The 26,868-nt window shown below is 44.9% G+C and overlaps 1 protein-coding gene across 4 annotated transcripts in view; it reads right to left on the minus strand.

Moving 5' to 3' along the window:
• Positions 1 to 2,277: 2,277 nt before the first annotated feature.
• tjp1b (tight junction protein 1b) overlaps positions 2,278 to 26,868 on the minus strand; it is a 77,662-nt gene continuing 53,071 nt past the window's right edge. The window contains exons 6-28 of one of the 4 annotated variants that reach the window (XM_083654569.1): positions 25,587 to 25,690; positions 24,269 to 24,437; positions 24,016 to 24,160; positions 17,283 to 17,422; positions 16,762 to 16,867; positions 14,798 to 14,948; positions 13,571 to 13,679; positions 13,267 to 13,486; positions 12,805 to 12,989; positions 12,608 to 12,703; positions 12,414 to 12,496; positions 12,090 to 12,300; positions 11,862 to 11,962; positions 11,078 to 11,428; positions 10,511 to 10,741; positions 8,458 to 9,384; positions 7,920 to 8,011; positions 7,430 to 7,648; positions 6,806 to 6,942; positions 6,133 to 6,604; positions 5,728 to 5,945; positions 4,892 to 4,996; positions 2,278 to 4,087 (exon numbers count right to left, since the gene is read on the minus strand). In XM_083654569.1, coding sequence (XP_083510695.1) covers positions 3,993 to 4,087; positions 4,892 to 4,996; positions 5,728 to 5,945; positions 6,133 to 6,604; positions 6,806 to 6,942; positions 7,430 to 7,648; positions 7,920 to 8,011; positions 8,458 to 9,384; positions 10,511 to 10,741; positions 11,078 to 11,428; positions 11,862 to 11,962; positions 12,090 to 12,300; positions 12,414 to 12,496; positions 12,608 to 12,703; positions 12,805 to 12,989; positions 13,267 to 13,486; positions 13,571 to 13,679; positions 14,798 to 14,948; positions 16,762 to 16,867; positions 17,283 to 17,422; positions 24,016 to 24,160; positions 24,269 to 24,437; positions 25,587 to 25,690 — 4,667 coding nt within the window. In that variant the 3' untranslated portion in view covers positions 2,278 to 3,992. Of the gene's footprint in view, positions 4,088 to 4,891; positions 4,997 to 5,727; positions 5,946 to 6,132; positions 6,605 to 6,805; positions 6,943 to 7,429; positions 7,649 to 7,919; positions 8,012 to 8,457; positions 9,385 to 10,510; positions 10,742 to 11,077; positions 11,429 to 11,861; positions 11,963 to 12,089; positions 12,301 to 12,413; positions 12,497 to 12,607; positions 12,704 to 12,804; positions 12,990 to 13,266; positions 13,487 to 13,570; positions 13,680 to 14,797; positions 14,949 to 16,761; positions 16,868 to 17,282; positions 17,423 to 24,015; positions 24,161 to 24,268; positions 24,438 to 25,586; positions 25,694 to 26,868 lie in introns of all 4 variants that reach the window. The other 3 variants (XM_083654570.1, XM_083654568.1, XM_083654571.1) reach the window with 3 other exon arrangements.

Raw genomic sequence — 26,868 nt, forward strand, 5'->3', positions numbered from 1 at the left:
ATCTAATAACTTGATTTAAGACAGATACTTATTAAATCCTTACATTTATATTATACTTTCAAACTTTTTAAGGACCTGCAGACACATTGAGCAATGTGGGTTACAATTTGCTGATGATGTCACAAACCTTTGATACACTGAGCTAGCCTGGGTAAACCCAGCCTCCACGTATCCTCCATGTACAGACATAGTCTAAGTCACGTGCCCTCCATGTAAAATACAGACAGTCTGTGATGTCACGTTTAAGGCAGGGTCCGGTTCACCCAGGCTAACACTGAGCCGCACAACTGATTCTTGTATGTTTGGTGTAATCCACCAGATTGCTCAACTCAGCCAAGTTGCAACACAGCTGTGATTCTCAGAAAAACTTAAGGACAGTTAAAAGGTGCTCAAGGATAGTATGCTGTCAATACAATCAGCAACTTCACAACCCACACAGGAATCCTATCAAAGGTTTGGTAGAAAAAAGGCCTGGGTGTGTCAATATAGTATATTGACAGAGTGATATTTCTTTCCGCAATACTGTATCGATATTTCAGGAAAATATCGTGATATATCAATATCGCCATATCAATTTTTTGCACAGCCGTGTGCTCAGTGACACAATAAGAATACTTTTTTATTTTAGTGCGTTCAGTAACACACTCAACACTGTAGTTTTGACTCAATTTGTGCACTAAGTTATCAATATAAAGTGATGTACATATTATTACACTACCTGGATGGTACACATCAAGTAGTATTTTCAGCTCTATTTTATAATTTTCAGTAAATTATGTACAGTATTGCAATATATCGCAATATGTATTGCATCGCAATGTATCGTGACCCATGTATCGTGATACATATTGTATCGTGAGGTCCTTGCCAATACCCAGCCCTAGTACACACCTCGCCCACCCTGCAGTTCACCCGCTGTGCGGGCTCGCATACACAGCTCGGCTGCTGCGTGACCTTGCCTGCTTTATTGGCATGAGCAGCGCACAATTGCTCAACATCGCATCACTGATGACATCACAATTGCTTGAGTGACATCACTGATGACTGAGTGCTCGAGTGACATCACTGATGATCTCATAGACGACAACATCAGTGATATCATTACTGACCAAAATAATCACTAATCTCACAGGTGCCAAAAATGTGACCAAAATCGCAGACAGAGGCCATTTTGGCAATTTTATTTAAGATTGTTGTGGAGTAATCTTACAAATTGGACCTTGATGGTATGCAAACACATGGAAAAATGGCCATGGATTCTGTTGCCATTAGCCTACATAAAACAATGTAAGATAAATCAAGGTCCAAATGATTGCAGTAGCTTTGAATTTAGAAACTGAGAATCATGCAGTCTTATTGAGATTGTTTTAGACTAGGGTTCCAGCCTCAAGCGTGGCCTCACCCATATATTGCATGCATATTGGCATGTGCAGCACACAATTTGCCCAACTTCACAACACTGATGACATCACTCACTGATGACATCACAATTGCTTGAGTGACATCACTGATGATGTCATGGACATTATGACATCATCAGTGACATCACAATTGCTCGAGTGCCAATCACTGATGTCGTCAGACATTGTGAAATCATCAGTGACATCATTACTGACCAAAATCATCACAAATCTCACAATGTGGGACCAAAAACATGACCAAAATCGCACAGATGCTACTTTGTCAATTGTATGTAAGATTACTTCATTCAACAGCCAATCAGAAACAATCATCCAACAACAGACAGGTAGGTCTGTGGGTGTCTGTGTGGTCAGCGCAGTTGTCTGTGTTCTGGTAGACCAGGGGTCAAAACCTGCTGTGGGAACCCTCCTTTGCAGTATACTGTAGTTTATTGAAGAACATTTATTTTAACACCATCTTCAATTAATAGACTGCTCTTCAACTTGTGCCTTGTATGAACATCTTGAACAATTAGAGGCAGTGTAGGCTGTCTTCATAGTCTATGCTGCCTTCAAAGCGATCAGGACAGAAGAAAAGGGGTCTGTCTTGTCAAAGGGGCTTCTGGTTCAACAGTAATGGTAAAATAAAATTTATATTATATATATATATATTCATATAATTATTGACCAAAATTGTAGAAATACCCAAAAAGTAGTTGAAGTACTTGACTCACTACGCAAATATGAATGTAGTTGAACTACCAGCAAGTTACTGCAAAATGTAGTTAAACTAAGTAGTTTGACAACCACATATAGTCAACTACTCCCCAACACAAGCCTTTTCAAAAAAGTATGTACAACCGTGAGCAACTACTTTGAAAATGAATTTATTTATTAATACAGTGGTATACTTAGAAATGTGTCGCAAAGAAAAAAATCAAATAAACATTGAACCAAAGAAAAACTAAATAAATAAAAAGTATGTCAGCCACACAGGAAAATAAACTAGTGTTGGATTGAAGCAGTGTTATATCAAAAGAAAATAGTACTGATGTGCCATAATAAATTGTCTATTAGTACAAAAATACATTTCAGGGCACACAATACAGCATCCAGTATCACAAATAAAGGAAGGGACCACTCTTCAAAGCAGACCCCTCAAATACAGATCTTTTAAAATCATTTAAACCAAGCACTTTTCTATTTTGTAAATAAGAATAAAAAGTTTTCTGACTGTCAAAAATGCCTTAAGTAGTGTGTGTATATGTTGGTAGAAAAGTTGGACTTATTACTGCTTATGTCAGTTCCAAGGCTCAGGGGTATAACCAGAATACAAACATAACCAATGTAACCGCTTTCTCCTTTTTAACAAACATTTTCTCTTTTATACAAAATAACAAAGATGTACAAAAGTTCATTTACAGAGAACCAAGGCCATATGCTAGCAATATGTACAGCCATAATTTTAACATTTTCTAGTGTTTTTGTATTTCCTCAAGACTTCATATGCATAGCAGTAAAAGAAAGCATACCTTTTCATTAGCCTCAATTATTCTTGTGTGCTAAATCCAAGTTCACCGATATGAGAAAATTCAGAGACAACTTCTTCTTTCGTAATTGACCGCTATAACTGAAGGATCCAATGTTTTTAAAGTTTCACTGAAAAGTTAATATGCAGATAAGGCATCACTGCTTGCAGTGTAAGATGGGATTTTCATGTGTTGAACTTAGTAGTAGCAGGCTTCTGGACCTGAGTCATAGCACATGCATAGATCTCTAGACAGCAGGAGTTTGTAAAATCAAGTCAGTATATTTATCTACGGTAAAACATAGCTACAAAATATCAGTTTAAACAGAGAGCCCAGTCAGAATAAACGGGCCTCTGATACTAATACTTAACCTTCATTCTCCATATATATATATGTGTATGTGTGTGTGTGTATATATATATATATATATACTTTTTAATCTTCATAATTTTTAAGTCTTCCTTCATCACCCTTGAGTCAGGCTCAGCATTTCCCCAAGTCCTTATAGAGATCCTTCATGGGCGAAACGCATGACCACAGGCCTCACAAACAGAAGTTTTGCATATAGATAGTATATATACTGTATATACATACACACCAACTTTCCTGTTTGTGAGTGCATTACAGTATGCAAAAAAATCCCATTGCAATATTCAACAAATTTCAGAAATTCTCCTTTTCTTGCACTACTCTGACCTTTTACAAAATTAGCTAAAAATGTCAAAATGAGATTATTCAGTCTGTGGCACTGGTCATGCATTCCAACATCAGTTCCATTTTTTTAATATAACTTCTTTTTAAATCTTTATTTTTTGCAAGCCTTGAAAGCACCGAAAAAAATGAACGAAAGTAAGAGTACAGCCCCGGGGATGCTGGACTCCTCCCGCTCCTTGTGTGTTTTGTTGTTTTTTATTCTTAAATTTTTGGGCACAGTAAACAACGTGAGAGTATCAAGTTCATACTTCATGGAGCGGTGCGCACCCTGCCACAGTGGAGGGAAGGCAGCAGGGGGCGCTCCCCTGTTTTTTTTTCACATTCAGTAACAGGCCAGCTGTCGCCCTCTTCAGAAGTGGTCTATGAGCACAGACACACAGTTTGCGCCCACCAGGTAGTTGGGGTCTCCGGGGAGAGATTTGTTCTGCCAGGTTTTGGGATCACCTGCAGTAAATAAAGACATGTCAGCTGTTGGAGAACCCTCCCTTCTCCTTTACATCGGCTGCGTTACAGAAAAAGCACTGTAGGTCTTTCCATGATGGATGTATCGTCAACAATATAGGTACCGTCATGTTCACAAATGATTAATACTGAATATTTATCTTTTAATTTGTTTTCATGCTGTTAGTACCATTTAGGCTTAATTAAATTACGAATGTTGTACCTGTTGTTGATCTTACATCTTAATATCATAAATAAATACAATCTTGGTCACAAAACAAGAAACATAAACAGTAGAGCCTTGTTAATCCCAACCTTTGAACAGAGGCTTTTTTAAGAGAATGCTTTCCCCAAAACTGAGACTAATTTAAATGTAAAAGTCGGAAGACAAAATGCGTGTCTTCTCTTCTCTGTATGAGGCTGTTTGTTGTTCAAACACATTCATTAGCATGAATGAACAGGAACAAGCGCATTACAAGGTTGCATTGTTGTTATTTCTGGTTATGGTGGTTTGGAAGCCCAAGATTTGAATAAACAAGGCTCTGCAGTAACAGTTCAGATTCCACATGAAAACAACACATTGATTGAGACCTCCAAACAGGAAGTGCATGTTGTGGAAATAACGGGAATGTGGGGAAAGATGGGAGATGAGCTGATGAAAGTGGGACAGACAAGCAGAAACTCTCCTCTTGACCCTCATGATGGCATGAAGCCATTAATCACCCAAGCCAGCCCACAGACCCCAAAAGGACAGAGAGGACAGCGTACCCGACGAGGAGTCGGAGGATTTTAGAGCAAAAGACCAACCATCAGGGGTCATAGACGCACAGTGAGGTAAGCGTAGCTCCACTGGCTTCAGGAACTTGAGTCCATGAGGGCCGCACATCACCAGGGGGCTCAGCAGCGTTTCTCCTACAGATACAAAACAACATTCACCATCCGGAACTGAAGCATACAAAAAAAAAAACGACTTTTGAAAAGTGTAAAAAACAAAAACAAAAAAACAAATGCAAATAATTATCTATCGCTACTTTGGATTGATTTATTCGTGTTAGACTCTCCTAGATAGAGATGAAACGGTAGGAAAAATTCATATAATGACCGAAATGATCGCGGTTATGTGTGTTATCGCGGTATTGTGTTAAAATGTGCTGAAAATGTTCAAAAAGTACTGATACACTCACTGGAATCATTTCACCAAGGCTGTGCGCCTGCGTCTGGGAGACTGTTGCTAACTTTGGTTGATGATGGATAGCATTTTTTTTTACCGCCATGTTTTTCAAAACGCTGTAATCACGGTAATAAGTCAGGAATTTTATCATGGTTTATCATTAAACCGGTAATCATTTCATCCCTTCTCCTAGGGCTAAATGTCTTTACTATAAACCTCTTCTTTGCTGAAAAGCATTATCTTGATGCAGCCATTCATTAAAAATGCATAGCGGCAGTTAAGTCTTGCCTTAGTAATATATGTATGTATGTATATATATATATATATATATATATATATATATATATATATATATATATATATATATATATAAACTACACAAGTCTTGCTTGTTCCTTGACATATTTAGGAAATCAAAGGAATAAATGTGTCTTTTGTTACTGTTGATCAAGAAGAGGAGCGAGGGACCAACCTTTCTCCTTGTCGAGGGGGGGCAGGATGCTGTTGTCGCGGCACACTTTGAAGTAAATCTCCTGCTCCACGCTTTCGGGGATGGCACCCTGGGGGATGATGATGCTGACGCCCGTCTCGATGGAGCTCAGCACCCCTCCGTTACAGTTGAAGATCCCCCGGGCCGTGGCCACCACCGTGTGCCCTTCATCCTCGTCGTCATCCTCCAGCGCACTGGGGCTGAGGGACGGAGGCGAGAAGTCAGTATCATCAGTCAAAAACGCTGTAGGCAGCAGAAGAATGCACAGCAGAGGACGCAAGAGCAAACCTCCAGTGAACAGGCCAAGTCTGCCGTCTTCCAGCAGCCCTGTAATTACTCTCCAAGATTAATTTACTCTCTGCTGGTGGGTTTTGAAAAGTGCCTTACCTCACTGGGATGGCCTTGGGGATGGCGTTGATGTTATTGTGCTGGTACTTGGGCCTGTTGTCCATGGTACGTGTGAAGGTGTCCAGGCCGCTGTCGTGGTCCAGGGGCTGCGGGGAGAGCTGAGGCTTGCCCCCGCTGTTGTTGCTCAGCACGCTGGGCTTGCTGATGAGGTCCGTCTTCACCTGCATGTCGTTGGGCAGCAGGTTGTGGTTGAACTTGGGGCTCTCGAACTTGCGCTCAAAGGGCCGGGCCGAGCTGGTGTAAGGCTTGGGGACGTAGCGGTTGTAGCTGGTGGGAGCGGGAGCGCCCAGGGTTTTGGGCGGCGCGTCGGTGCCGTTAACGGGTGATTTATCGGGGAGGCCCCGCGGAGGCAGGTACCCCCCTTGTGTGGACTCGTCCCTGCTGGCCGGCCTCAGAGCTGCCAGCTCCGGCTTAGGATTAGGTGAGCTCAGTGGTTCAGGTACGGAGTTCACTAGAAACATGTAGAGAAGGAGAGGACTTCAATACAGCCTGGGTCAAATTATTAGGTTTTGGCACTTCAGCGATTTAAGCTAATATTCTTATCCTTTCAGTAAGTGCAATAATGGACAAAAAGTTTATATTTCTAGTTTGTCATCATTGCAAGCAAAACCGAAGTAATAAATATATTGCGGTGTCCGGCTTGTGTGCTTACCCTCATTGGGGCTGAGTTTGGGCAGCGTGTTGGGTGGGATGGCAGAGGTGGCTGGGCCATACTGAGAGGAGGGGCTGATCTGGGGCAGCGGTTCATACCTTTTCTCCACTGGACTCACCTTCTCCACAGACTCCACCCTGCAGCAGGAAGAGACACAAACAATACAGCTTCACCAAAGGCAAATGAGTCTCAGTGAATGTGTGAACAGAGTCACTGTGCTGGTTTTGAACTGCAAGTATGGCATTCTGTCAGCCGACACTATCACTGGCACGAGGTGTGCTGAACTACCTGTGCTGAACCATTTGGAAAATATCAAAATATCTAATTGCGATTATTTTGGCTGATATTGCAATTGAGATATGATTTGCGATATTAGAATGAATGCAAATTTTTACCAATCAAATGAGTATGGTTTTGATTTAGTGGGGATCTCTACCAAACCAAGATGTTTTCTCAAGTCTGTATAATGTAGGCCAGGACATCTCTGCAGCATGACAATATTTAATTTAAAATGGTGAACAAATATTGCGCCTCCGGCGATTTTAAACCTCCAGTGGGCCATGTATGGCGATTAAGATCAAATCAAATTTGGATGAATTGTTCAGCCCTAGGCGTGGTGTGTACCTGTTGTAAGGGTAAGACAGTTGAGCGGGTTTGGGCAGGTCATGGAAGCGGTTGATTCCAGGACTGGGCTGGCCCATGGCTTTGCTGTCGAAACTACGGCGGTCAAAGTAGGACAACTGCTTCCTGTAATACTCCTCGTCCTCATCTGGGTCATAGTGGTTGGAGGAGCGCACCACATCATCCGGGGTTTTAGCCTGGGGCTTCTGAGGCTCGGGAGCCCTGAAGTGAAAGCCAAAGGGAACAGTAAAAGAGCTGCAGAGATTCAACACAGAGACAAAGTCAAATAGACTGCTTGCCCTGTGGAGTCTTATCACAACATACTACAAAAGTCTGATTTGCTGCATGGTTACACTGTGGCTGTTGTCCACTAGGTGGCGGTCAAACAATAATGAATGGATTTGGAGACTCCTCTGCAAGGAAGCGTGGTAGGATTGTCCTTCACCCACCTTTTGTGCAGTGTGGTGTTGCTGTGATGATGACTACAACATACCTATAGGTGGACTTCTCCTGCTCCAGGTTGCTGAGGGAGTTTGCTTTGAGGACTGGGCCAGGTGCAATCACAGGTTTAGGAACATCTGCAGGCTGGAAAGTGATGATGAGAGGCATCATTAGCACTTACTACAGCCCATCCACATTCACACGCATATACATATCTACAGCTGTGGTGGATGTCTCACGGACACGGTCCAGACCAGGATCACACGGTCCAGACCAGTATCACACGGTCCAGACCAGTATCACACGGTCCAGACCAGTATCACACGGTCCAGACCAGTATCACACGGTCCAGACCAGTAGTATCGCAGTGAAAATCCTTTGACAAAAAATTATCTTGGAAGCTGATTTAACATTTATTTTTGGCTTGATTTTGACAGAGATTTTATAATCTTGCAGCCTGATAATTAGCTTGCAAGCCGTCATTGGGAAAAGGCACAATGGACTTAATTACAGAGGCAGAAAAACTTTGACCCATTTAGGCGACCTTGTATTCTACATGAGTCTACTGTATGCATTTGTGAGCAACTTACCCGAAGTGCCGCTGATTCTCCTCCGTCCTTCGCCCTGTCCACAGAAACAGAACGCTTATTCTCAAACATCTTGACTCTATTGAGCACCGACTGGGGCTTCATGGCCGGGTCGTCATCCAGGTCTTCCCGGGGCGGAGGGGGAAGGGGCTTGGAGCCTGCGGCGATGCCCGGCTCACCTGGGGAGGGCAGGGTCTCTGGTTTAGGAGGCGGGAGCATGGCGGGTTCAGAGTTCATCACTGGCTCATGCATCCCTGGCTTGTACGCCCGGTTGGGAGGCCCGGGGTTGTAGGTGGGCCTCAGACCAGAGTCGCCGTAATACTGCTTTGGGGGGTCCGGCGATCTGGGCGAATTGACGGGGAAGCCGTGAGGTTCTGCCTCGTAAGGGGAGCGGGCGTGAGGTTCTGCCTCGTAAGGGGAGCGGGCGTGAGGCTCTGCCTCGTAAGGGGAGCGGGCGTCATAGACTGCTGGGGGTGGTGGGGGGGGCGGCTCGTCGTAACGCACGGGCCCAGGTTTACTGTGGCGTGGCCTGCCTGCCGGGGGGGCCTCGTCATAGCGTGGCTGAGGCTGAGGCGGGCTGTAGTCTCTGCCTGGCCCGTCCTCGTAAGGGGACCGGGGGTTGTAGCCCATGGGTTGCTGCTGGTGGCCCGGCTGGTAGCCTGCGGGCTGCTGGGACGAGGTCTGCTGGTCGTAGGGGGGCCACTGTTCGTTGTAATGAGGCACACGGTTGTCGTAGTGCAGGTGAGAGTCAATGTTGTGAGGCTTTGGTTCTGTGTAGCCGCCTCCGTCGTATCCGTAAGGCGGGTGGTCATATTCGCGGTATGGCTGTTTGTCCTGGTACGGCGGCTGGTGACTGTAGCTCATAGACTGCTTCAGGCCGTGGTTCACTCGCACAGGTTCCTCCATACTGTACAGATCTTTCTTGTACATCTGTGGGGGAAGAATAGCAAATGAATACATCATCACGTCTTCGTCCAAACAACATTTTGAGCAACCATCATTTTGAGGGACAGAAGGCGGTCAGGAAAAAGTTGTTTCCCCAACAACCAGATAGTATAAATTCAAGATAAAGAAGTTAAATATGGGGAAATAAATTCAAAACCTTAGGGAGCTGAACATACATAACATTAAATAATCCAATAATTAGATTGAAGATCCCACTACTAATGAATTAAACAAACATCAAGTCAAGTGCAATTACACACAAGCAGACTTTGTTCATTTTTCAAAAACATTTCTGAATGCCTGTTTGATAAGATGCCTTTCAAGAATGATGAGAACAATCCATATGTTCACCAGCAAATCTTTATACATTATGTTTTCTGATTTATTAGTGCACTAACGAGCAATTTGTACATTTCTGAAAGGCCTCATTTCAAACGTATGATGTGTAGCCTGTAGACAGCAAATCTAGTTACAGTACTTCCTATGGAAGAAGGCTGTTTTGTTGACATCTATACAGGACAATACTACCAGACAGAAGACATAATGCAGTGCTTACAATATGTATGCAGGTTTGTTTTTTTCCATAGGGAGAATTGTGTGACGGAAATCATTGCCAAGAATACTGTCTGCAGGTTAGCTTTCATCATGCAACCAACATTCAGTTTGCATCTAATGCAACAATGTCGACAACTACTGCACTACAACAGACGGTACATCTACCACTACGATGCCACTGCGAGCGCTACTATCGTTCATCTACGGAAGAGTTCAAGCTGAAAGAAACCCAAAAAAACAACAACATTAGGAGCCATGCAAAGGAAGTAAGAGGCAACAGTTAGGGCTGGCTGTGGATTTCTTCATCCTGGTCAAAGGTTCAGATGCACCAGTCCCTTTTGGTCTCCCAGCCCACTGTGGTGCATGTGGACCAGTCTGTCGCACCAGAGGCACACAGTGGGCTCAGTGAGGCACGCAGTGGGCTCAGTGAGGCACACAGCATGGGCGGGGCATGCACAGAGCGGAGTGGAAAGCGTGTGCGAGAAGACAGGCAGTTAAAACAGCAGGCTGGGGGCCCAGGCCCGGTCCGAGTGGCTGGCGAAACAGCAGCGGGTACCTTTGGTTCTGGACCAGGCGGCCCAGACGGGTGGGGTTCATGTGGTGGGGGCTGAATTAGCTCGGGGGCAGGGCTGGGGCTGCTAAGTGAGTCGGCCTGAGGAGGAGCTGCGGCTGCAGCAGGCGGCTCCTCTGGGTGCAAACCCTCTAGCTGTAGTACAGGCTGCTCAACAGCAGGGGACGCTGCCACCGCCGGGGGCAGCGAGGGCATGGACAGAGCAGCCTCATCTCGCTGTGAAGTATTGTTAAGAGACATTTATAACAGGCTGCGCCAAGGGCACACACACTACAGCTCACCCCATCACCACGATCATCTTCAACACACTGAATCATTTTGACACCAGCCAGAGAATGCATTTCCAAAAATGTGGATACAATAGATACTGTATACTGGTAGCTTCTAAAACAGGTTTATTACTTAGAAAGGACACATAAATCCTAACAAGGGCAAAGACATGACACACTGAACATGGAGGAGCTATTTCTCTTTTCTGCGTTCTTATATTTTCAGCAATGCAACAATCTCTGTTCGTGGCACTACCTGCCGAGTGCTGGATGTGGACTTCACCTGCTGCGGAGCGGCCATCTTGAACCCGGCAGGATCTATGCGATTGGCTGGGTCGGGCTGCACGGGGTGCTGGTATCCAGGGTAACCAGGAGCATCCTGAATGACCGGTGGGTCTTCTCGCACAGGCTCGGAGGAGCGGGTGATGGCAGGCTCCGTGGGCAGACCCACCTCGTCGTTCAGTGTCTCGTCCAGCTCCTGGTCAGTGTAGGCTCCGCCCTCTGTGTCCGTGTCCTCATAGTCGGAGGTGTGGCGGCTGTCTGTGCTGTACATGGAGTACTCGCTGCCTGGCGCCGAGAGGTAGGACAGACGGTCGTCGTGGATGTCCAAGTCGTCCTCTGGCGCTCCATCCGCCTGAGGAGGAGAGGAGCAGAGAAGTCACCTCACGTCTCTCAGTCAGGCTAACAGGACAAACCAGAGGGCACTTGGTAGCGTGCATACCCCCCCGCCAACCTTTCTACATAGTTTCAGGGAGTTAACGTGAGTCTGCTTGGTAGTTAGGCGCATTTCTGTGATTGGATGCGCCCATTGCCACGCCCCCTTTTGGCCAGTGGCCGTGGAAAGTTAATCCGTTCTAAGTTGGCCCATGACACTTTTCTACAAAGTTTTGTGCAAATCTGTTGCTAACTTTTTGAGATCTCCTGCTGACAAACAAACAGGGTTGAAAACATCCTGCTGACAAACAAACAGGGTTGAAAACATGACCTCCTGACCATCTCCTTTGGCGGAGCCAACAAAATGTTCAATGTTACGGGATTAGAAAATCTAAGTGGGGATTGTCTCTCACCTTGCCCTCCGACACCCAGACCAACTGGTTCTGCTGTTGCTGGATGGTCTCTTTAAGAGCTCCATACCAGCCGTCATTCATGTTATTCATGTTGATGGTGGCTAGGAAAGAATTTCAGAGTCACTTAATTCATCGAGAACAACAAACGCAAAGATCAGGAAGTGAAAATTGGACAGAATTGACAGGTTTCTCTTGGACTTATTTTGAACCCATTCTGTGTCCACTCACTGGTGAACAGGTGGTGGTTGTTCTTCCTCAGTTTGATGGCTCGCTCATAGAGCTTCCTCGCGCTCTTCCTGGACTCTGGGCACAGTCGGGTCCTCATGTTCTTCACACCCTGCTTGTTGTCAGGGTTGAGGAACACCACGATGGGGTACCACTGAGCATAGTTCAGCCTGTCCACAGCATTGGGGGTGATGTCCAGCACAGCATGTTTGTCCTTTATTAGATAAAGAAAATAGATACTGTATAAGGTGACAGTATTACAATGAATAATTATACATATAAACACATTTACAATCCATTCGACATGACGAAGGCAGGCACACTCACTCTGTCAATGATCTGCTTGATGGTGTGAAGACGAATGATTCCTGAACTACGTTGGTCTGTTCCAGCATCTCTAGGTTCACTTTCTGTTCAAAACATGGTAAATAGGATGTATAAAATTAATTTAAAACAATCAGTTTATGTCCATTTAGCTGCAATTGTAGTCATCTTTTGTACCGAAATTCATACAGACATACTTGCAAGCTCAAAAATATCTGTCTCTTCTCTGGAGAGTTTTTCTCGAGCCACATCAGCGATGGGCCCAAATATCACAACGGGCCTCAGGAAACCAGCTGCACCAGAACAAAAAAAAACACGGAACATGAACACCTTGCCAGGCTCACAACGCAGTATTTGTCCAGCTAGAACACATGGTCAGATTCAGATTCCTCACCCTCTCTTAGCACCACCCTCTCGTATGCCGGGAACTTGGTCTGGACCGGCTGAGCAGAGAGGTCTTCTCGGCTCTTCCTCAGGTTCCTCTTGGAGCTGCGCAGGCCACGGAACCTCCAGAAGTCTGCCCTGTCGCCCCCTGCTGTCTTGGGGAGGGTGTACTGCACGCTGGAGAGCTGCTCCGCTCTGTTGACCAAGGACAGGAAGTGAGAGGAAGAGAGAGAGAGAGGGAGGGAGGGAGGGACAGCTCTTAGCACAACACAAGCTAATGAATTATAGACTTGGCACTGCTAACCTCAACACTGCCAACACCTGAGGCTGTTACATGCCTGTGATAATCATAACAAATCTGGTGCAATGAGGGGAACTATGTGACAGACAAGCGTTCATCTAGTGTGCCATTATGTGAGATGACCGAGGTGCAACTGGAGCCATGGCAGACAGACTGTGAGGATGCTCTCACCTGTTCTTGTTGGGGATGATGCCCCTCTCCACTTCCTGGTGGTTCTTGCCGATGCGGATAGCCAGCCAGGAGCCCAGTTTGCCGTTGTAGAGGGTGTCCACCACACGGAACACCTCGCCCTTGTTAAAGCTCAGCCCATATGGAGATTCCTTCTCATACTCAAAGTGCGTCCGGATGTAGAAGGAGTCGCCGACGTCTGACTCCACAATTCGTCGATACACTTGAGCGGGACAGAGCAGAGAGTCAGATCCAGGGGACCAAACACCTCCTCTCATCTCCAGTGTCCTCCTTAAACCTCACTTACCATCTTTCTTCTTCTGGGCTAGAATGGTGACCTCTTCGCCTTTAGGGAGGTCCAGGAGGAACAGCACCGCCTCCTCTCGGATTATGTTTGCAAAATCGACATTATTTACCTGAAAATCGGGACGACAGACGAGTTACTGCGATAGACCTCTCACGTGCGGTGTAACGTTTCAGCCCAACTAAGGGATCCCCACCCACTTCCAGTCTAACATGAAAATGAAGAGTGTAAAGCGATTGCATTTAATTCCATCCAGTGACAACATTCATCATTTTTTGCTTTTAAGGGTTCATATATCTTGCAGTTCTTTATTTGTTGAGGTAGCTTCTGATGGGGTTTGAAGCTGCGATGGAAAAAAAGAAAAAAATTTGCAAGCCATACCTGCTCATTCAAATATTTGGTGACATTGTGGAGTGAAGATAACATAGAGCGTAAAGAGGATAACACAACTTCCGCCCTGTGTGTTGTAATGTGTTTAATTATGTAACAACTTGGACAAATGGGATACAAGAATCCCATTAATTTTCATCATAGGCAGCCAGGGGGGTCGGTGGTTATAATCCTTGCAGGTTCAGCAATATTATGTTTTTCAGGGAGAAATAACTTCAATGCAATCTAGGACTACAAGCTTCCAAATGATCTCAAAATCAGTAAGCTTTTGTTGCACAAAGTGTGAATCTGGAGTCAGATAAATGTTTACATAGCTCCTCCCGTGCTCAACCATTGCCTGGGTAACTACACACTTCAGGTTTTATTGCACTTTGAGGACTTGAGCCATTCTTCATTATACTTGGAGAAAGGAGGAGGTACAAACAGGGAGATATACGGCTGTGAGGAAATGGAACAAACACAGCGAGAGGAAACACGCAGACACTTTTTGTTGTGTACTCCCTCAGGGCCGTTGCTAGGAGAGCAGCCCGGAGGTACAGGCATCTTGGAGCAGCCAGTGAGTAAAACCATGAATAAAAGGGAAAAGCTTAGGCATGCATACCCATAAAGCACTGCTGCTGTTAGACACCATCAGCTACTCATTGTTAAAAAAAAAAGGAATACAAAATTAGCCCTTGTAGCATACAGTCGATGCAATAACTAGTCTGCGTTTTGTTTTAGTTGACATATAGTCTCAGATTATGTTTGTAACACATTTGGTACTCTAGTGTGTGCACAATGCTGCCCGTGCAGTTCATTTCCAGTGAGTCTGTTTGGTCCTTTTGAAAAGCATAATCTCACCCTGAGAATTTGGTCACCCTCCTCCAGGCCTTCTTTAGCAGCTGGGCTATCCTCCAGCACTCCGGCCACAAAGATGCCCACGTCGTTACCCCCGGCCAGCCGAAGCCCCACGCTCTCCCCCTTCTTGAACTTCACCAGCTTCATGCTTGGCCTGAGGAGCAGATCGGTTGCATTTACAGATAGGTACATTTTAGTGCTGGGTGACATGGCAACAATAGCACATGACTACGCTCAATGAGCACTTTACTGGAACACCACGCTAATAATGTCAACCGGCTACCAAGATTCAAGATTCAAGATTCAATAGTTTTATTGCCATATCAACCAAAGTTGATTGGAATTTGTCTTGGCATGCTCAACAGACAAAACAATCACAGTAACAGACCATGAGAGACAGACAATACAACTACACATCTGCTGCAATGTATAAAAAGTAGGAACATGCAATCAAAAACAACTGCAAAACAGTATGCAATACAGTGTACAGTGCAGGGTAGGCACAGGCGGCTAGTGCAACAAAAAAAGTGCACAATGCATTAAAGTGTCTGGTGCATTAAAAGACCAGGGAGTAAAATTAAGTTGGGGTGGTGAACTGAACTGAGGAGGAGTTAAGGGCCCTCACTGCTTCAGGGTATGAGCTGTTACGCAGACGAGTGGTTCGGCATTTGATGCTGCGTACCCTTCTTCCCGAAGGAAGGGGGGCAAAGAGAGCATTGGCTGGATGGGAGGGGTCCCTTATTATCTTCAGCCCTAGCTTCAGTATGCGCTCGTTATAAATATCGGATAATCTCGGCAAATCCTTACCTACGATCTTCGATGCCGTTTTCACGACTCTGTTCAGCTCTTCTCTGTCTTCAGCTGAACAGTTACCAAACCAAACTGTGATAGAGAATGTGAGCACACTCTCTATCATAGCTCGGTAGAAGTGACACATCCCTATCTTTGAGACTTTGAATTTCCTGAGTTGCCTCAGGAAGAACAAACGTTGGTGGGCTTTCTTTACGATAAGGCTCACATTGACGTTCCATTTAAGAGAAGAGGAGATCGTGGTCCCCAGGAATTTGAAACTTTCCACCTTCTCAACAGCCTGATCATTTATGATTAAAGGCTGGAGTTCAGCTTTATTTTTGCGGAAATCCACAATCATCTCCTTGGTTTTGGAGATGTTGAGGGTTAAGTTGTTCTGGGCACACCACTCGACAAGTGAGGAGACTACCAAAGTGACATCTGCCTCAACAATCCATGGGCATTCTGAGATGCTTTTCTGAGGCCTTCTCCTCTGACTGCTCTCATCAACCAGTCTGAGGCCTTCTCCTCTGACTGCTCTCATCAACCAGTCTGAGGCCTTCTCCTCTGACTGCTCTCATCAACCAGTCTGGCACCAACAACTACAGTATGTCACGGTCAAAGTCACTGAGATCACTTTTCCCCCATTCTGATGTTTGATGTGAACGTGAACTGAAGCTGCTCACCTGTATCTACACGATCTTATGCATTGCACTGCTGCCACATGATTGGCTGATTCGGTAAATTCATAAATAAGCAGGTGTACAGGTGTTCCTAATAAAGTGCTCTCTAGGGGACATCAATACATTTGAATATATTAACTATAAACAAATAATATGTTGGACTGACTCACAAGCTTTTATTTTAGTGCCCCCTGTCATGCAGTATTCATTGTTGCAGCAGATTGGTGTGTGCTGTGAAATGCACATACCTAGCAGCACTGGATTACTCGTGGCTTGCCCGATAGACCCTTCTCACGGGGGCAATTTTGTGTCGAAAAGGCAGAGTAAACACAGGTGCAAGCAAAACACTAATGAGGGTTTCCAACTTCCATGATTGGAATTTGGGAACCCTCATTAGTGTTTTGCTTGCACCTGTGTTTATTCTGCCTTTTCGACACAAAACGGCCCCCGTGAAAAGGGTCTATTGCCAGTGCTTCGTATTGGAGAGGGGATTACCGTAGAATGCTGTCATCATGGGCAGCGCTCGGTGCGGGGGCATCAGAGGGACTGACTGGCAGGTCTACATCTGGCTGTCCAGGCTGGGCATACACCGGCTTGGGCTCTGAACACACACATACACACACACACACACACACACACACACACACACACACAGAGTGTCCTGAGCACAGAGGTCACACAGGGTACTGCAGGCTGGGGAGGAACGTCAGAGTCGATCAACTCATACAGTTTATTTTCACTTGGGCTCCAGGCAAAATCAGCCAAGCTCAGCAGGCTTCTGGATTGAACTTTGTGCTTTTAAACAGGGCAAAAATGACTGGTTCAAAGAAGGTCCCCTTTTCACCAATAAGAAACTATTTAATTTCTACTACTGGCAATAGCCAGTGAAATAGGGTGTGTTGAATTTGGCATTGAAAGGGAGTCTCTCACATGTATGCCTGTAAGAAAACATTGATGATATCTGTCAAACACACAGAGAAAGATGTGCTTTAGTGGCTGATGGCTGCAGTCCTGACCTGGGAGTGGTGGGAGCTGCTTCTCCTCTCTGGCAACAGCTGACTCCATGGGCTTGGGAAGAGGAAGAGGAATCTCCTCCGCTAGCTTGGCTGGTGTGGAAGCTGGCTTAGAGAGCCTTTCGTCATCACGACTTCTCTGACTGCGGACAAAAATCAATGTTTTTTGTACAGTTTATTTTTAGAAATGGAAGTGGTGAGATTATAAATATTGTGGAGATGTCGAGCTAGGCTACAAAAGCGCTCTAATGTTGCGTTCACACCAAGAGCGGAAATTGCGTCAGTCGCTCGAGTTTGACAATTTATTAGCCAAAGTGAATGAGCGAATAAGGCACATTTCTTGCAGCGAAATTTCACTTCATTTGCCTGATTCATGCAGCCCGGCGTCTGCTCGCATGTTTGCACAGACTTCGCGCAAATTTGCAAAATTGCGTGCAGTAAGGCTACAACATCTATACAATAGGTCAACCAAGTCAAGGCCATACAACACAGCTCAATACAAATCCTAGAGCACATGAACTTCTCCTGACTGCAGTGGACATGCACTGAGTCCTGACTGCAGTGGACATGCACTGGGTCCTGACTGCAGTGGACATGCACTGGGTCCTGACTGCAGTGGACATGCACTGAGTCCTGACTGCAGTGGACATGCACTGGGTCCTGACTGCAGTGGACATGCACTGGGTCCTGACTGCAGTGGACATCCACTGGGTCCTGACTGCAGTGGACATGCACTGGGTCCTGACTGCAGTGGACATGCACTGGGTCCTGACTGCAGTGGACATGCACTGGGTCCTGACTGCAGTGGACATGCACTGAGTCCTGACTGCAGTGGACATGCACTGAGTCCTGACTGCAGTGGACATGCACTGGGTCCTGACTGCAGTGGACATGCACTGGGTCCTGACTGCAGTGGACATGCACTGGGTCCTGACTGCAGTGGACATCCACGGGGTCCTGACTGCAGTGCACATGCATTGGGCAGAAAGGAACAGCTCGAGTCTGAGGCCGCATTGTAGTCTTGAAGGTCACTGCTCTTTCTCTCCTCTCTTTGGTGCACTATTTTTAGAAGGAGCTTATCTAAGGTGGCAGAGTGGATTCTGTCCTCCAGGTGAATTTCACTGTGTAGCGGCATTATTAATGGGAAGAGCTGTTGGTGGCAAAAGTATGAAGGATACTTGTCAAACATTCTATTAATTGTATTGTATTATATAATTTGTTATCTTATAATCTATTAGGGATGGGCATTTCTAGCAAAAACACTATTCGAAAATTCGCTGGCCAAAGTCGACTTTTATTCGAAATTCGAAAAAAAAAAAAAAATGTAAAAAAAAAAATGGTGAGTGAAATGTTGCATTGTCTCCCCTGATTCTAAGTCTAAGGCTTTATTAATTAATAGAAAAAGCTTCTGCTGTGGATTTTTAGCTCAAACAAGCATTGCACCATTGAAGTAAAGAACATGTTACATGACATTGACATTTTCGAAAAGAAAAAACAGTTTTGACAATCATGAGTGGTTCATTAAATATTTAGTAGGCTGAGGTCTGAGTGCCAAAGGGGTGCCAAAGTCACCCCCTCTCCCTCTTCATGGGATTTCATCCGCCATTCATTTTTCCATAAACCTTGCTTAAAATGCTTATAAAAATTGTTTTACTTGCTCAAACCAAGCGATTCGACTATACTTAGAATCAGGGGAGACAATGCAACATTTCACTCACAAAAAAACAAAAAACAAAAAACAAAAAACAAAAAACAAAAAAAAAATCCCCGAATTTCGACTTCCAATAATAAAAGACCTGCCAGTCAGATCCTCCATGCACCGAAGGGCCAATACTGCGGCGTAGCACTAGCTCTATTGCAGCGGATTGGGTTCTTTTTACCCCTCCCGCGGGCAACGTTGCAGATAGAGTAGTAAGGCTGATCCGTAGCGGCTTCTGGGACGTGAGTCGGGGTCTTAATTGGCCTCGGCTGGGTCTACTGGGCGAGGGTGTATGATGTTGACAGACCCGAAACACCTAACGACCCCAGATAACATCACTGATGACACGTCCTAGCGCATGCGGTAGCAGTGTATTTGAGAATGAATGATAATAACAACGATTATTCGAAAATTCGAAATTCGATGCCCATCCCTATAATCTATAATACATCATCTATATATAGATAGATTTATAGATAGCCTATATACAATTGGATCTGATCAGTGTTGTAGGTAGGGCTGGGCGATATGACGATAGAAAATGTATTTCGTTTAATATGAAGCTCTATCGTTTATATTGCCGTGTCGCAAATCACACTTTCTTTACAGCAATATTGTCCGTCATTTGGATGACGCTGTGCTTTCGTCATTCTGTTTTCTTTTTACTCACACACGCACCCGACTCTGTGTCAACAAGCCCCTTGCCTCCCTTTATAAGTGGCACAAATCAGCCGGTGAGTAGGCTAAAGAGCAGGGAGATGTTACCTCCACTCCATCCGCCTAGTCTACCCAGGCATTTGCACTGTGTTAAGTCCACGTTTGATCCATATTTGCGTGTGTCTTCCTAACGTTAAACCTGGCAAAACATCTCCTCCCATCCTCTCATCATCCCAAGGAAATCCATTGAGGACCCGACAACAAAACGTCTATCGTTAGCTTTAGCTTATAGCTTTCCCTGGGTTTAAGACTAAGAGTTAACTTGTGTTGGATAACCGTGAAATCCCGGAGTGGAGTATTTTTGTTGAGTGAACTGAACTGGTAACATGGAAATCCCGAAGTAGAGCATTTTTGTTGCTTTATAAACAAACTGAGAGAACTGGACTGCACTATTGGCTAAATAAGTTTTATTCTACCCGTTTTGCTCTAATGTAATCTTTGAAAATCGAACTAGTGGTGTGGTTCAGTTTGTTTCATTCTACTGCCCTGCAAGTAATTATTATTATTTGTGTTGTAAAGAATAACCATGCTTATCTGTATTCTGAATGCATGTATCCTTGGTGAGGTTTGATAACATTTTAACTGGTTTAAAGTCGAACTGAACCTGTTCGTCACGTGCATAATGAGTCCGTTTCAGACTGAAAACATAGTTTGTCTAAGATGACAGGTTGAGAGGCGGGTCATAGTATCATGTCGATGATTTTATTTGACAATTCTGGGGACTGGATTGGGCTTTGGCCAATCCTGGCGTGTTCCGCCTCCAAATCGAGTGGGATTCAGTGTGTTGTGGCGCTCCCCTCGGGAAGAGCCTTTTGACGGGAGGAGTGGAGCTCAGCGAGCCGCAGGCAGCCAGCTGCCTTCGTGTTGCCGAGCGGAGAGTGCAGCACGTCGGCCTGGAATCTCCGAAGTGCGACCCCTGACAACCAAGCTCTCGGATGCGCGCGCCATTATCGCTGCTATAACGATACGATATCCCTGGAATGCGCGTTTTAACGAGCCAGTTACATTTCTTTGCATTCTTAGAGATTATAGTTTTTGTTTTTTATCCATGTTTCTAACAATTGGCCAAGTTAGTAGTTAGTTTATGGGATAGGAATTCTGCCAGATGACAGGCACTAGGCGCCATTTTCGACTTCATTTGGAAGAGAAAATTATCCAGAAATGAAGATTTGATTGACAGCTGCATGTCGGGATATGATTGGTTGAAATGGGGTAGAAATTTGATAGTACTGGGTGACGTCAGCAAACTGTAAATTACTGTTATCAATGAAATCTTGAAAAACGAACTTTTGATGTGAAAAAGTGTGAAAAACTAAATAAATTAGATTGTTGTGATTTGTTTTGCATACATTATTAAATAGGTGCACTGCATACCCAGGTATTTGAACTAAAAGAAAAGAAAAGTCATTCTTGGGTTCAGCTCGACTTTAAATGTTACATAAATAAATGGCCATGTGGTCATTTTATATACACTATAAATTGAATTTACAGAAAATATGCTATATCTTGATGTATATCGTTATCGGGATATGAAATGACCTACCGTATATAGAATATGAGATTTTGGTCATATCACCCAGCTCTAGTTGTAGCTACATTACTGATGTAAAATGTTATTTTAGGGGTTAAAATAAAATATTGAATACTAGAAAATCTGAGCCTCTCAAACACAACAAAGAAAACATGTTTTGAAAAGTCTGTAGGTGATTTATATAATTATGTATTAGAAAACATTCACTTTAAACGTAACCCCCCCCCCCCTCTCTCTCTCTCTCTCTTCGGTAGCGCAAGGCACTCTGGGTATTAGTGTAGTTTTGGAAGCAGCGCTGCCGCCATTTTGGCCTGAAAAACATTAGCCGGAGGCATTGACGATCTGTCCAAAATGGAGGATTAGCTGTGTGTTGCGGTGGGTTGAACCTGTTGAATGTCAGTTCTTTGCTGTTCTTTGGCAACAGCTGAGGAGGCGCGATGCTCTGTGCTGTCCTCCTTGTCCTGTACATGCGAGGCGGTGTTGGATAGGTACGTTACGTGCATGGATTATTTTGGACGAGAAAACGGCAAACTGGTGAGCAAAGTAAAGCTGGAAAGTGGAAACAGTTTGCTAAATGCTCTGGAAGGAGTCACGTTTCCTGCATTTCCTTGGCTATATCGCAGCGTGCCACCCAAAGGCTCAAAGGCTTCCTCGGATTGGCGTGCAGATGACCAGATCGGCTTGCAAATCGGCCCGCAGATCGTCACGCAAATACGACTGGACGGCTCTACAGGGCGACGCTAGCGCTGGCCCCCCAAAAAACCTGGGCAATTATTAGCAAGATAATTGCCTCCACCAAGGATTTTTTTCCGGTGCCATTAGTATGTTTGTTGTCTGTCAGCAGGATTACGGACAAATGACTAGTCCACGGCCAAGGAAGAAGCCATTCCATTTCGGAGTGGATCCGGAGCCGCAAGATGCAAGATTGACCAAGATGCAATAATAGCACAAAGCTGGGGGGTCTGCGCTCTCTGAGTGCCCTTCTAGTTCTACAGGATAACAGAATTCCAGCGCTCTTGTTTTTCAATCAAAATACAGTGGAGAAGAGAAGAGGGAGACGCAAAGTTCCCCCAGTGTCAGAGACATGGGACAACTCCAACCTGTTGGTCACATGGGCAGTCAGGTCACTGGCACAACTTTGCTGGCAAAGAGCTGCCTTCTTCACAGAACGAGAGTAACCAACACAACCAACAAGCTGCAGGGGGAAAACCGCTTATTCAACTCCATCCTGGAGGAGACCATGCTTGTAATGCCAGCTTCCTGGAAGTGGGAGCAAGGGTCGCAGGTCAGGCTCGAATAAACAAGTTGTTCCAACCTCTCCTTCCTGTCAATAAAAACATTGTCTTCCATGATGCCATTGAATGATAAATGTGCTCTAGTGGCCTGGATGTTTCAACAGTAAATTATTAGGAACAGGATTTAACTGGTTTTCTTCTTTGTGTGTGTGTGTGTGTGTGTGTGTGTGTGTACAGAATTTTAAAACGGCTTCAAAACAGTGTCAAAGCAGGCGGGGAGCACGCAGACAGCCAGACACACAGATACAAAAGAGAAGGTTGTCGTAATGCCAGCCACACACAAAACAGGAGCCTGTTGACACTGATAGTTGGTGATGGCCTATTGTCCGCTCATTGTTAGAGGCATACTGTCCTCGTGCCAAACATGCGGTTTGCTGAGATCATGTGACACTTTCACAGACTCTGTTCTGCGTGACAGTGATCCCAAGTCAAAACAACACCTGCCACTTAATAATTGATCACGTCAGTAATATTTCATCAGGTAATCCGTCGCTGTTAAACCAAAGCACTGATTTCCCTGACGTGAACTCCATGATGCCACACATCAAGGACACAGAACTCATCAAAAATGGATGGCATTCATAATCGCATGGATTGCTACAAACGCCCCCCACTCACCCGCCTCTACTCTACTCTACTCTACTCTACTCTAGGCAGCTGTGGGATCGTTTCTTGATGGCTACAGGTTTATTATAGAGAGCCAAAGTGAACGGCACTTCCTGCTTCAGCACTGTGCCAGAGATTTTCATCCGCTATCTATTTTCCCATAGACATTTTGTAAAATGCTTATAAAAATAGTTTTATAAAAATAGTTTTACTAGAGAGACCATAGAACTTTTCACTTGGACCAAAACTAAAAAACAACATCGAAAAAATATTTTCTTTAAAGCCCCAATTTTTTTTGACATTTTGGTCAAAGTGAAATGTTATGTGGTCTCTCATGTTTCTAAATATATCTGAACCGTTTGGTTTGAACAAGTAAAACAATTTTTATAAGCATTTCACGAAATGTCTATGGGAAAATAAATGGCGGATGAAAATCTCTGAAGCAGGAAGTGGCTCTCTATCGTAGTCAAAAAGGATCTAAAAGGAGATCTACGCATCTATTAAGCTACGTTCAAATCAACTGAGAATTTACTACCACAACTAAACTATTTACACAAGGCCAAGGCTGCCAAACTTACGGTATTCTCCAACTGTCGGTGTATAAAGGGAATAAAAAGGATAGTGTTAAACACCAGACAAACTGACTTTCACACACATGACCTGGCTATGCTGATCCCTTCATCCATTGCAGGTGACAATTAACACAGTCACATGCGCAGGAATGTCCTACAGGCTGCCTGATACCTTATGCCATCATATAGCATTGTAAGCAGGAATGTCCTACAGGCTGCCTGATACCTTATGCCATCATATAGCATTGTAAGCGATATGTGTTTGAATATGTGCCTAAAATAAATCATGAATGTTATCTTTATGGATGCTCGTTACCTGCCGTTGCTGATCTGTGGGGGGGAGTGTCTGGAGTGGTCTGAGGGTTCGGACCGCCTGTCCGGAGAGCGGGAGCGGCTGCTACGGTGTCTGTCATGCGATCGATTGGAATGGTCGGATGCCAGAGAATGGATATCTGAAATGTCTGATGAAACACGAGTGGCTGTCAGCGACTGCAGTTTGAAATGCACATTTAACAAGTTGGGCCGCGCCCTGCTTTGGGCTGAATCTAAAGACCCAACGCCTATCTCACCGTCTCTGTCAGAGGCGTTGGCTGAAGGAATGCTGTCGTCGAGGTCAGGGATGTTCAGCAGTGTTGCCCTCTCGTCCCTCTGGACCACCATTTTTAGCTTGCCCTTTGACCTTTCTATAAGCTTCTTGGCGTCTATCAACGAGAGATTCTCTGTCACTGTGCCATTGATCTGAGAGAATTAGAAAAGAAAAAGAGGCTATTAGCTCATTTCTGATATGACAAAAGAATGTTAGTGCTCGAATTGGAATTTAAAAGATAGCCGTAAAACACACACACACACACACACACACACACACACACACACACACACACACACACACACACACACTTCAAAAATAACCATTTGCAAGCAATCATATGCTCGAATGAGAAGTAGTTGCCCAACCTGTAAAAGTGCTTGAAATGGATTGTCTGTTTAAAGGCAAAATATGACTCCCACATTACCTTCAACATGATTGTGTTTTTATAGGCTGAAATCAATTTAGAAAGCTATGAGAAGCAGCCTAGGAGAGAAAAAATTACACGCATGCAAGATTCACGTCATACAGTGTAGATAAACCTCTAAGGTATTTTGAAAATTCGGCCTAATAGTCATTAGATTAGCCATTCAAATTTCTCTTCAATTTTAAGCACCATGCACATTTGCTGGCACAGCACTAAAACCAAGTCAAATGGTGTGTGAGGAGGCTGAATGTGAGACACAACTGAATCAGAACGGCTACGCTTCTGAAACAGCCTAACGAGAAAATAATTAGCAGAATCTGTTGAGCACAGAGACCTACTTTATATTTTCTCCAAAGTGTGAGAAGGAGCGGAGGTCTAGATGCAACAAGTGTTGTTACGCAATATGGGGTAAATAAACCAACAGCATAGAACATGATGCCACATGCATTTCCTCCCAATATGGTGCTTTAGTATTTAAACACAGCTCATTGGCTGTGGCTGCCTGTCACTTGATTATAATCACATGTTAATTTATTATTTTCACACAGAGATGGCCGTGTGGCGCTGTAACACAATACTATGAATAGATTGGTGTAAAACAAAAATGGCTGGTACGGCAAAACAGCGAATACCAGCCCATTCCAGCACAACACAAACTCCACTTAGCTTATTTTCTCCGATTATCTCAAGACCCAAATGAAAACAAATATTGTGACATCACTACTTTATTTATTTATCTTTAATGTTTTATTTATGCTTATTAAAGTCATCCCATATCAAATCTTCACTCCCCCCCCCCCCACTGCTCCCCCTTCTCTACCTGCCCACCCCTCCCTCCCTCCCACCTATCTCCTCTAGTCTCCACTCCACTCACCTTCAGCACAACATCCCCTTCCTGGATGTTGCCGTCCCTGGCTGCCAGGCTCTCTGGGGAAATGTCCTTGACAAAGATGTGGCTGGCCAGGCGCAGGCCATATTCTGCTTACAAAGTGAACGACAGCAACAAAGATGATGTTAGCATAAAGTTCACGTGACAACCGCACTTCGCTGTCGGATGCTGCTCCCACAGGGATTTATCCCCTAGGAGTTACATTACATTACGTCATTTGGCAGACGCTTTTATCCAAAGCGACTTACAATAACACACTTTTTGTCAGCAATAGAGCAATCAACTATGGAGCACAGTCTATGACAACTACAAATCCTGAAGGAACAGTGGTACGAGTTTAGTTTAGGGTTGTTGTTTTTTTGTTTGTTTTTTTTTATAGAAAGAGAGAGAAAGAAGTTAGATCAAGAAGGGCCCAGATGGAGCCTGAAAAGGTGAGTCTTTAGTCTTTTCCGAAAGATCGGCAGTGATTCAGCAGTCCTGACCGAAGGTGGAAGCTCGTTCCACCATTGGGGTGCCAGGGACGAGAAGAGTCGAGATCGGGATGAGCGACTTTTGAGCGCCCGTAGCGAAGGAGGGGCGAGGCGCCCTGCACTGGTGGAGGAGCGAAGGGAGCGGTGAGAGGTTTGGAACCTGACCATAGATTGCAGGTACAGGGGAGCTGACTGGTGTACTGCCCTGTAGGCCAGTACCAGTGTCTTGAATTTGATGCGAGCTGAGATGGGAAGCCAGTGGAGGTCCCGGAAGAGGGGAGTGACATGAGAGAATTTGGGTTGGTTGAATACCAGCGTTCTGAATGAGTTGAAGCGGTCGGATGTCGGTGGCAGGTAGGCCGGCCAGGAGCACGTTGCAGTAGTCCAGGCGAGGGATGATAAGTGACTGGACCAGGAGTTGAGTGCTTCTCTTGTGAGGAAGGGACGGATTTTGCGGATGTTGTAGAGGGAGAACCTACAGGAGCGTGCTGTCGCAGCTATGTTGGCTGAGCAAGACAGCTGGTTGTCGAGGATCACCCCAAGGTTCTTAGCTGTTTGGGAGGGAAGTACAGTCGTGTTGTCGATGGAGATGGAGAGATCTGCGAGAGGACAGTCTTTCCCTGGGAGGAAGAGTAGCTCTGTCTTACCAAGGTTGAGCTTCAGGTGGTGGGCAGACATCCAGTTGCCAATGTCCTTGAGACATGCAGAGATGCGAGCCTCGATTTGGGTGTCGGAGGGGGGGAAGGAAAGGAAAAGTTGAGTGTCATCAGCATAGCAGTGATAAGAGAAGCCATGAG

Source organism: Poromitra crassiceps (assembly GCF_964638095.1).
Source record: "Poromitra crassiceps genome assembly, chromosome: 18".
NCBI classification, from domain to species: Eukaryota; Metazoa; Chordata; class Actinopteri; order Beryciformes; family Melamphaidae; genus Poromitra; species Poromitra crassiceps.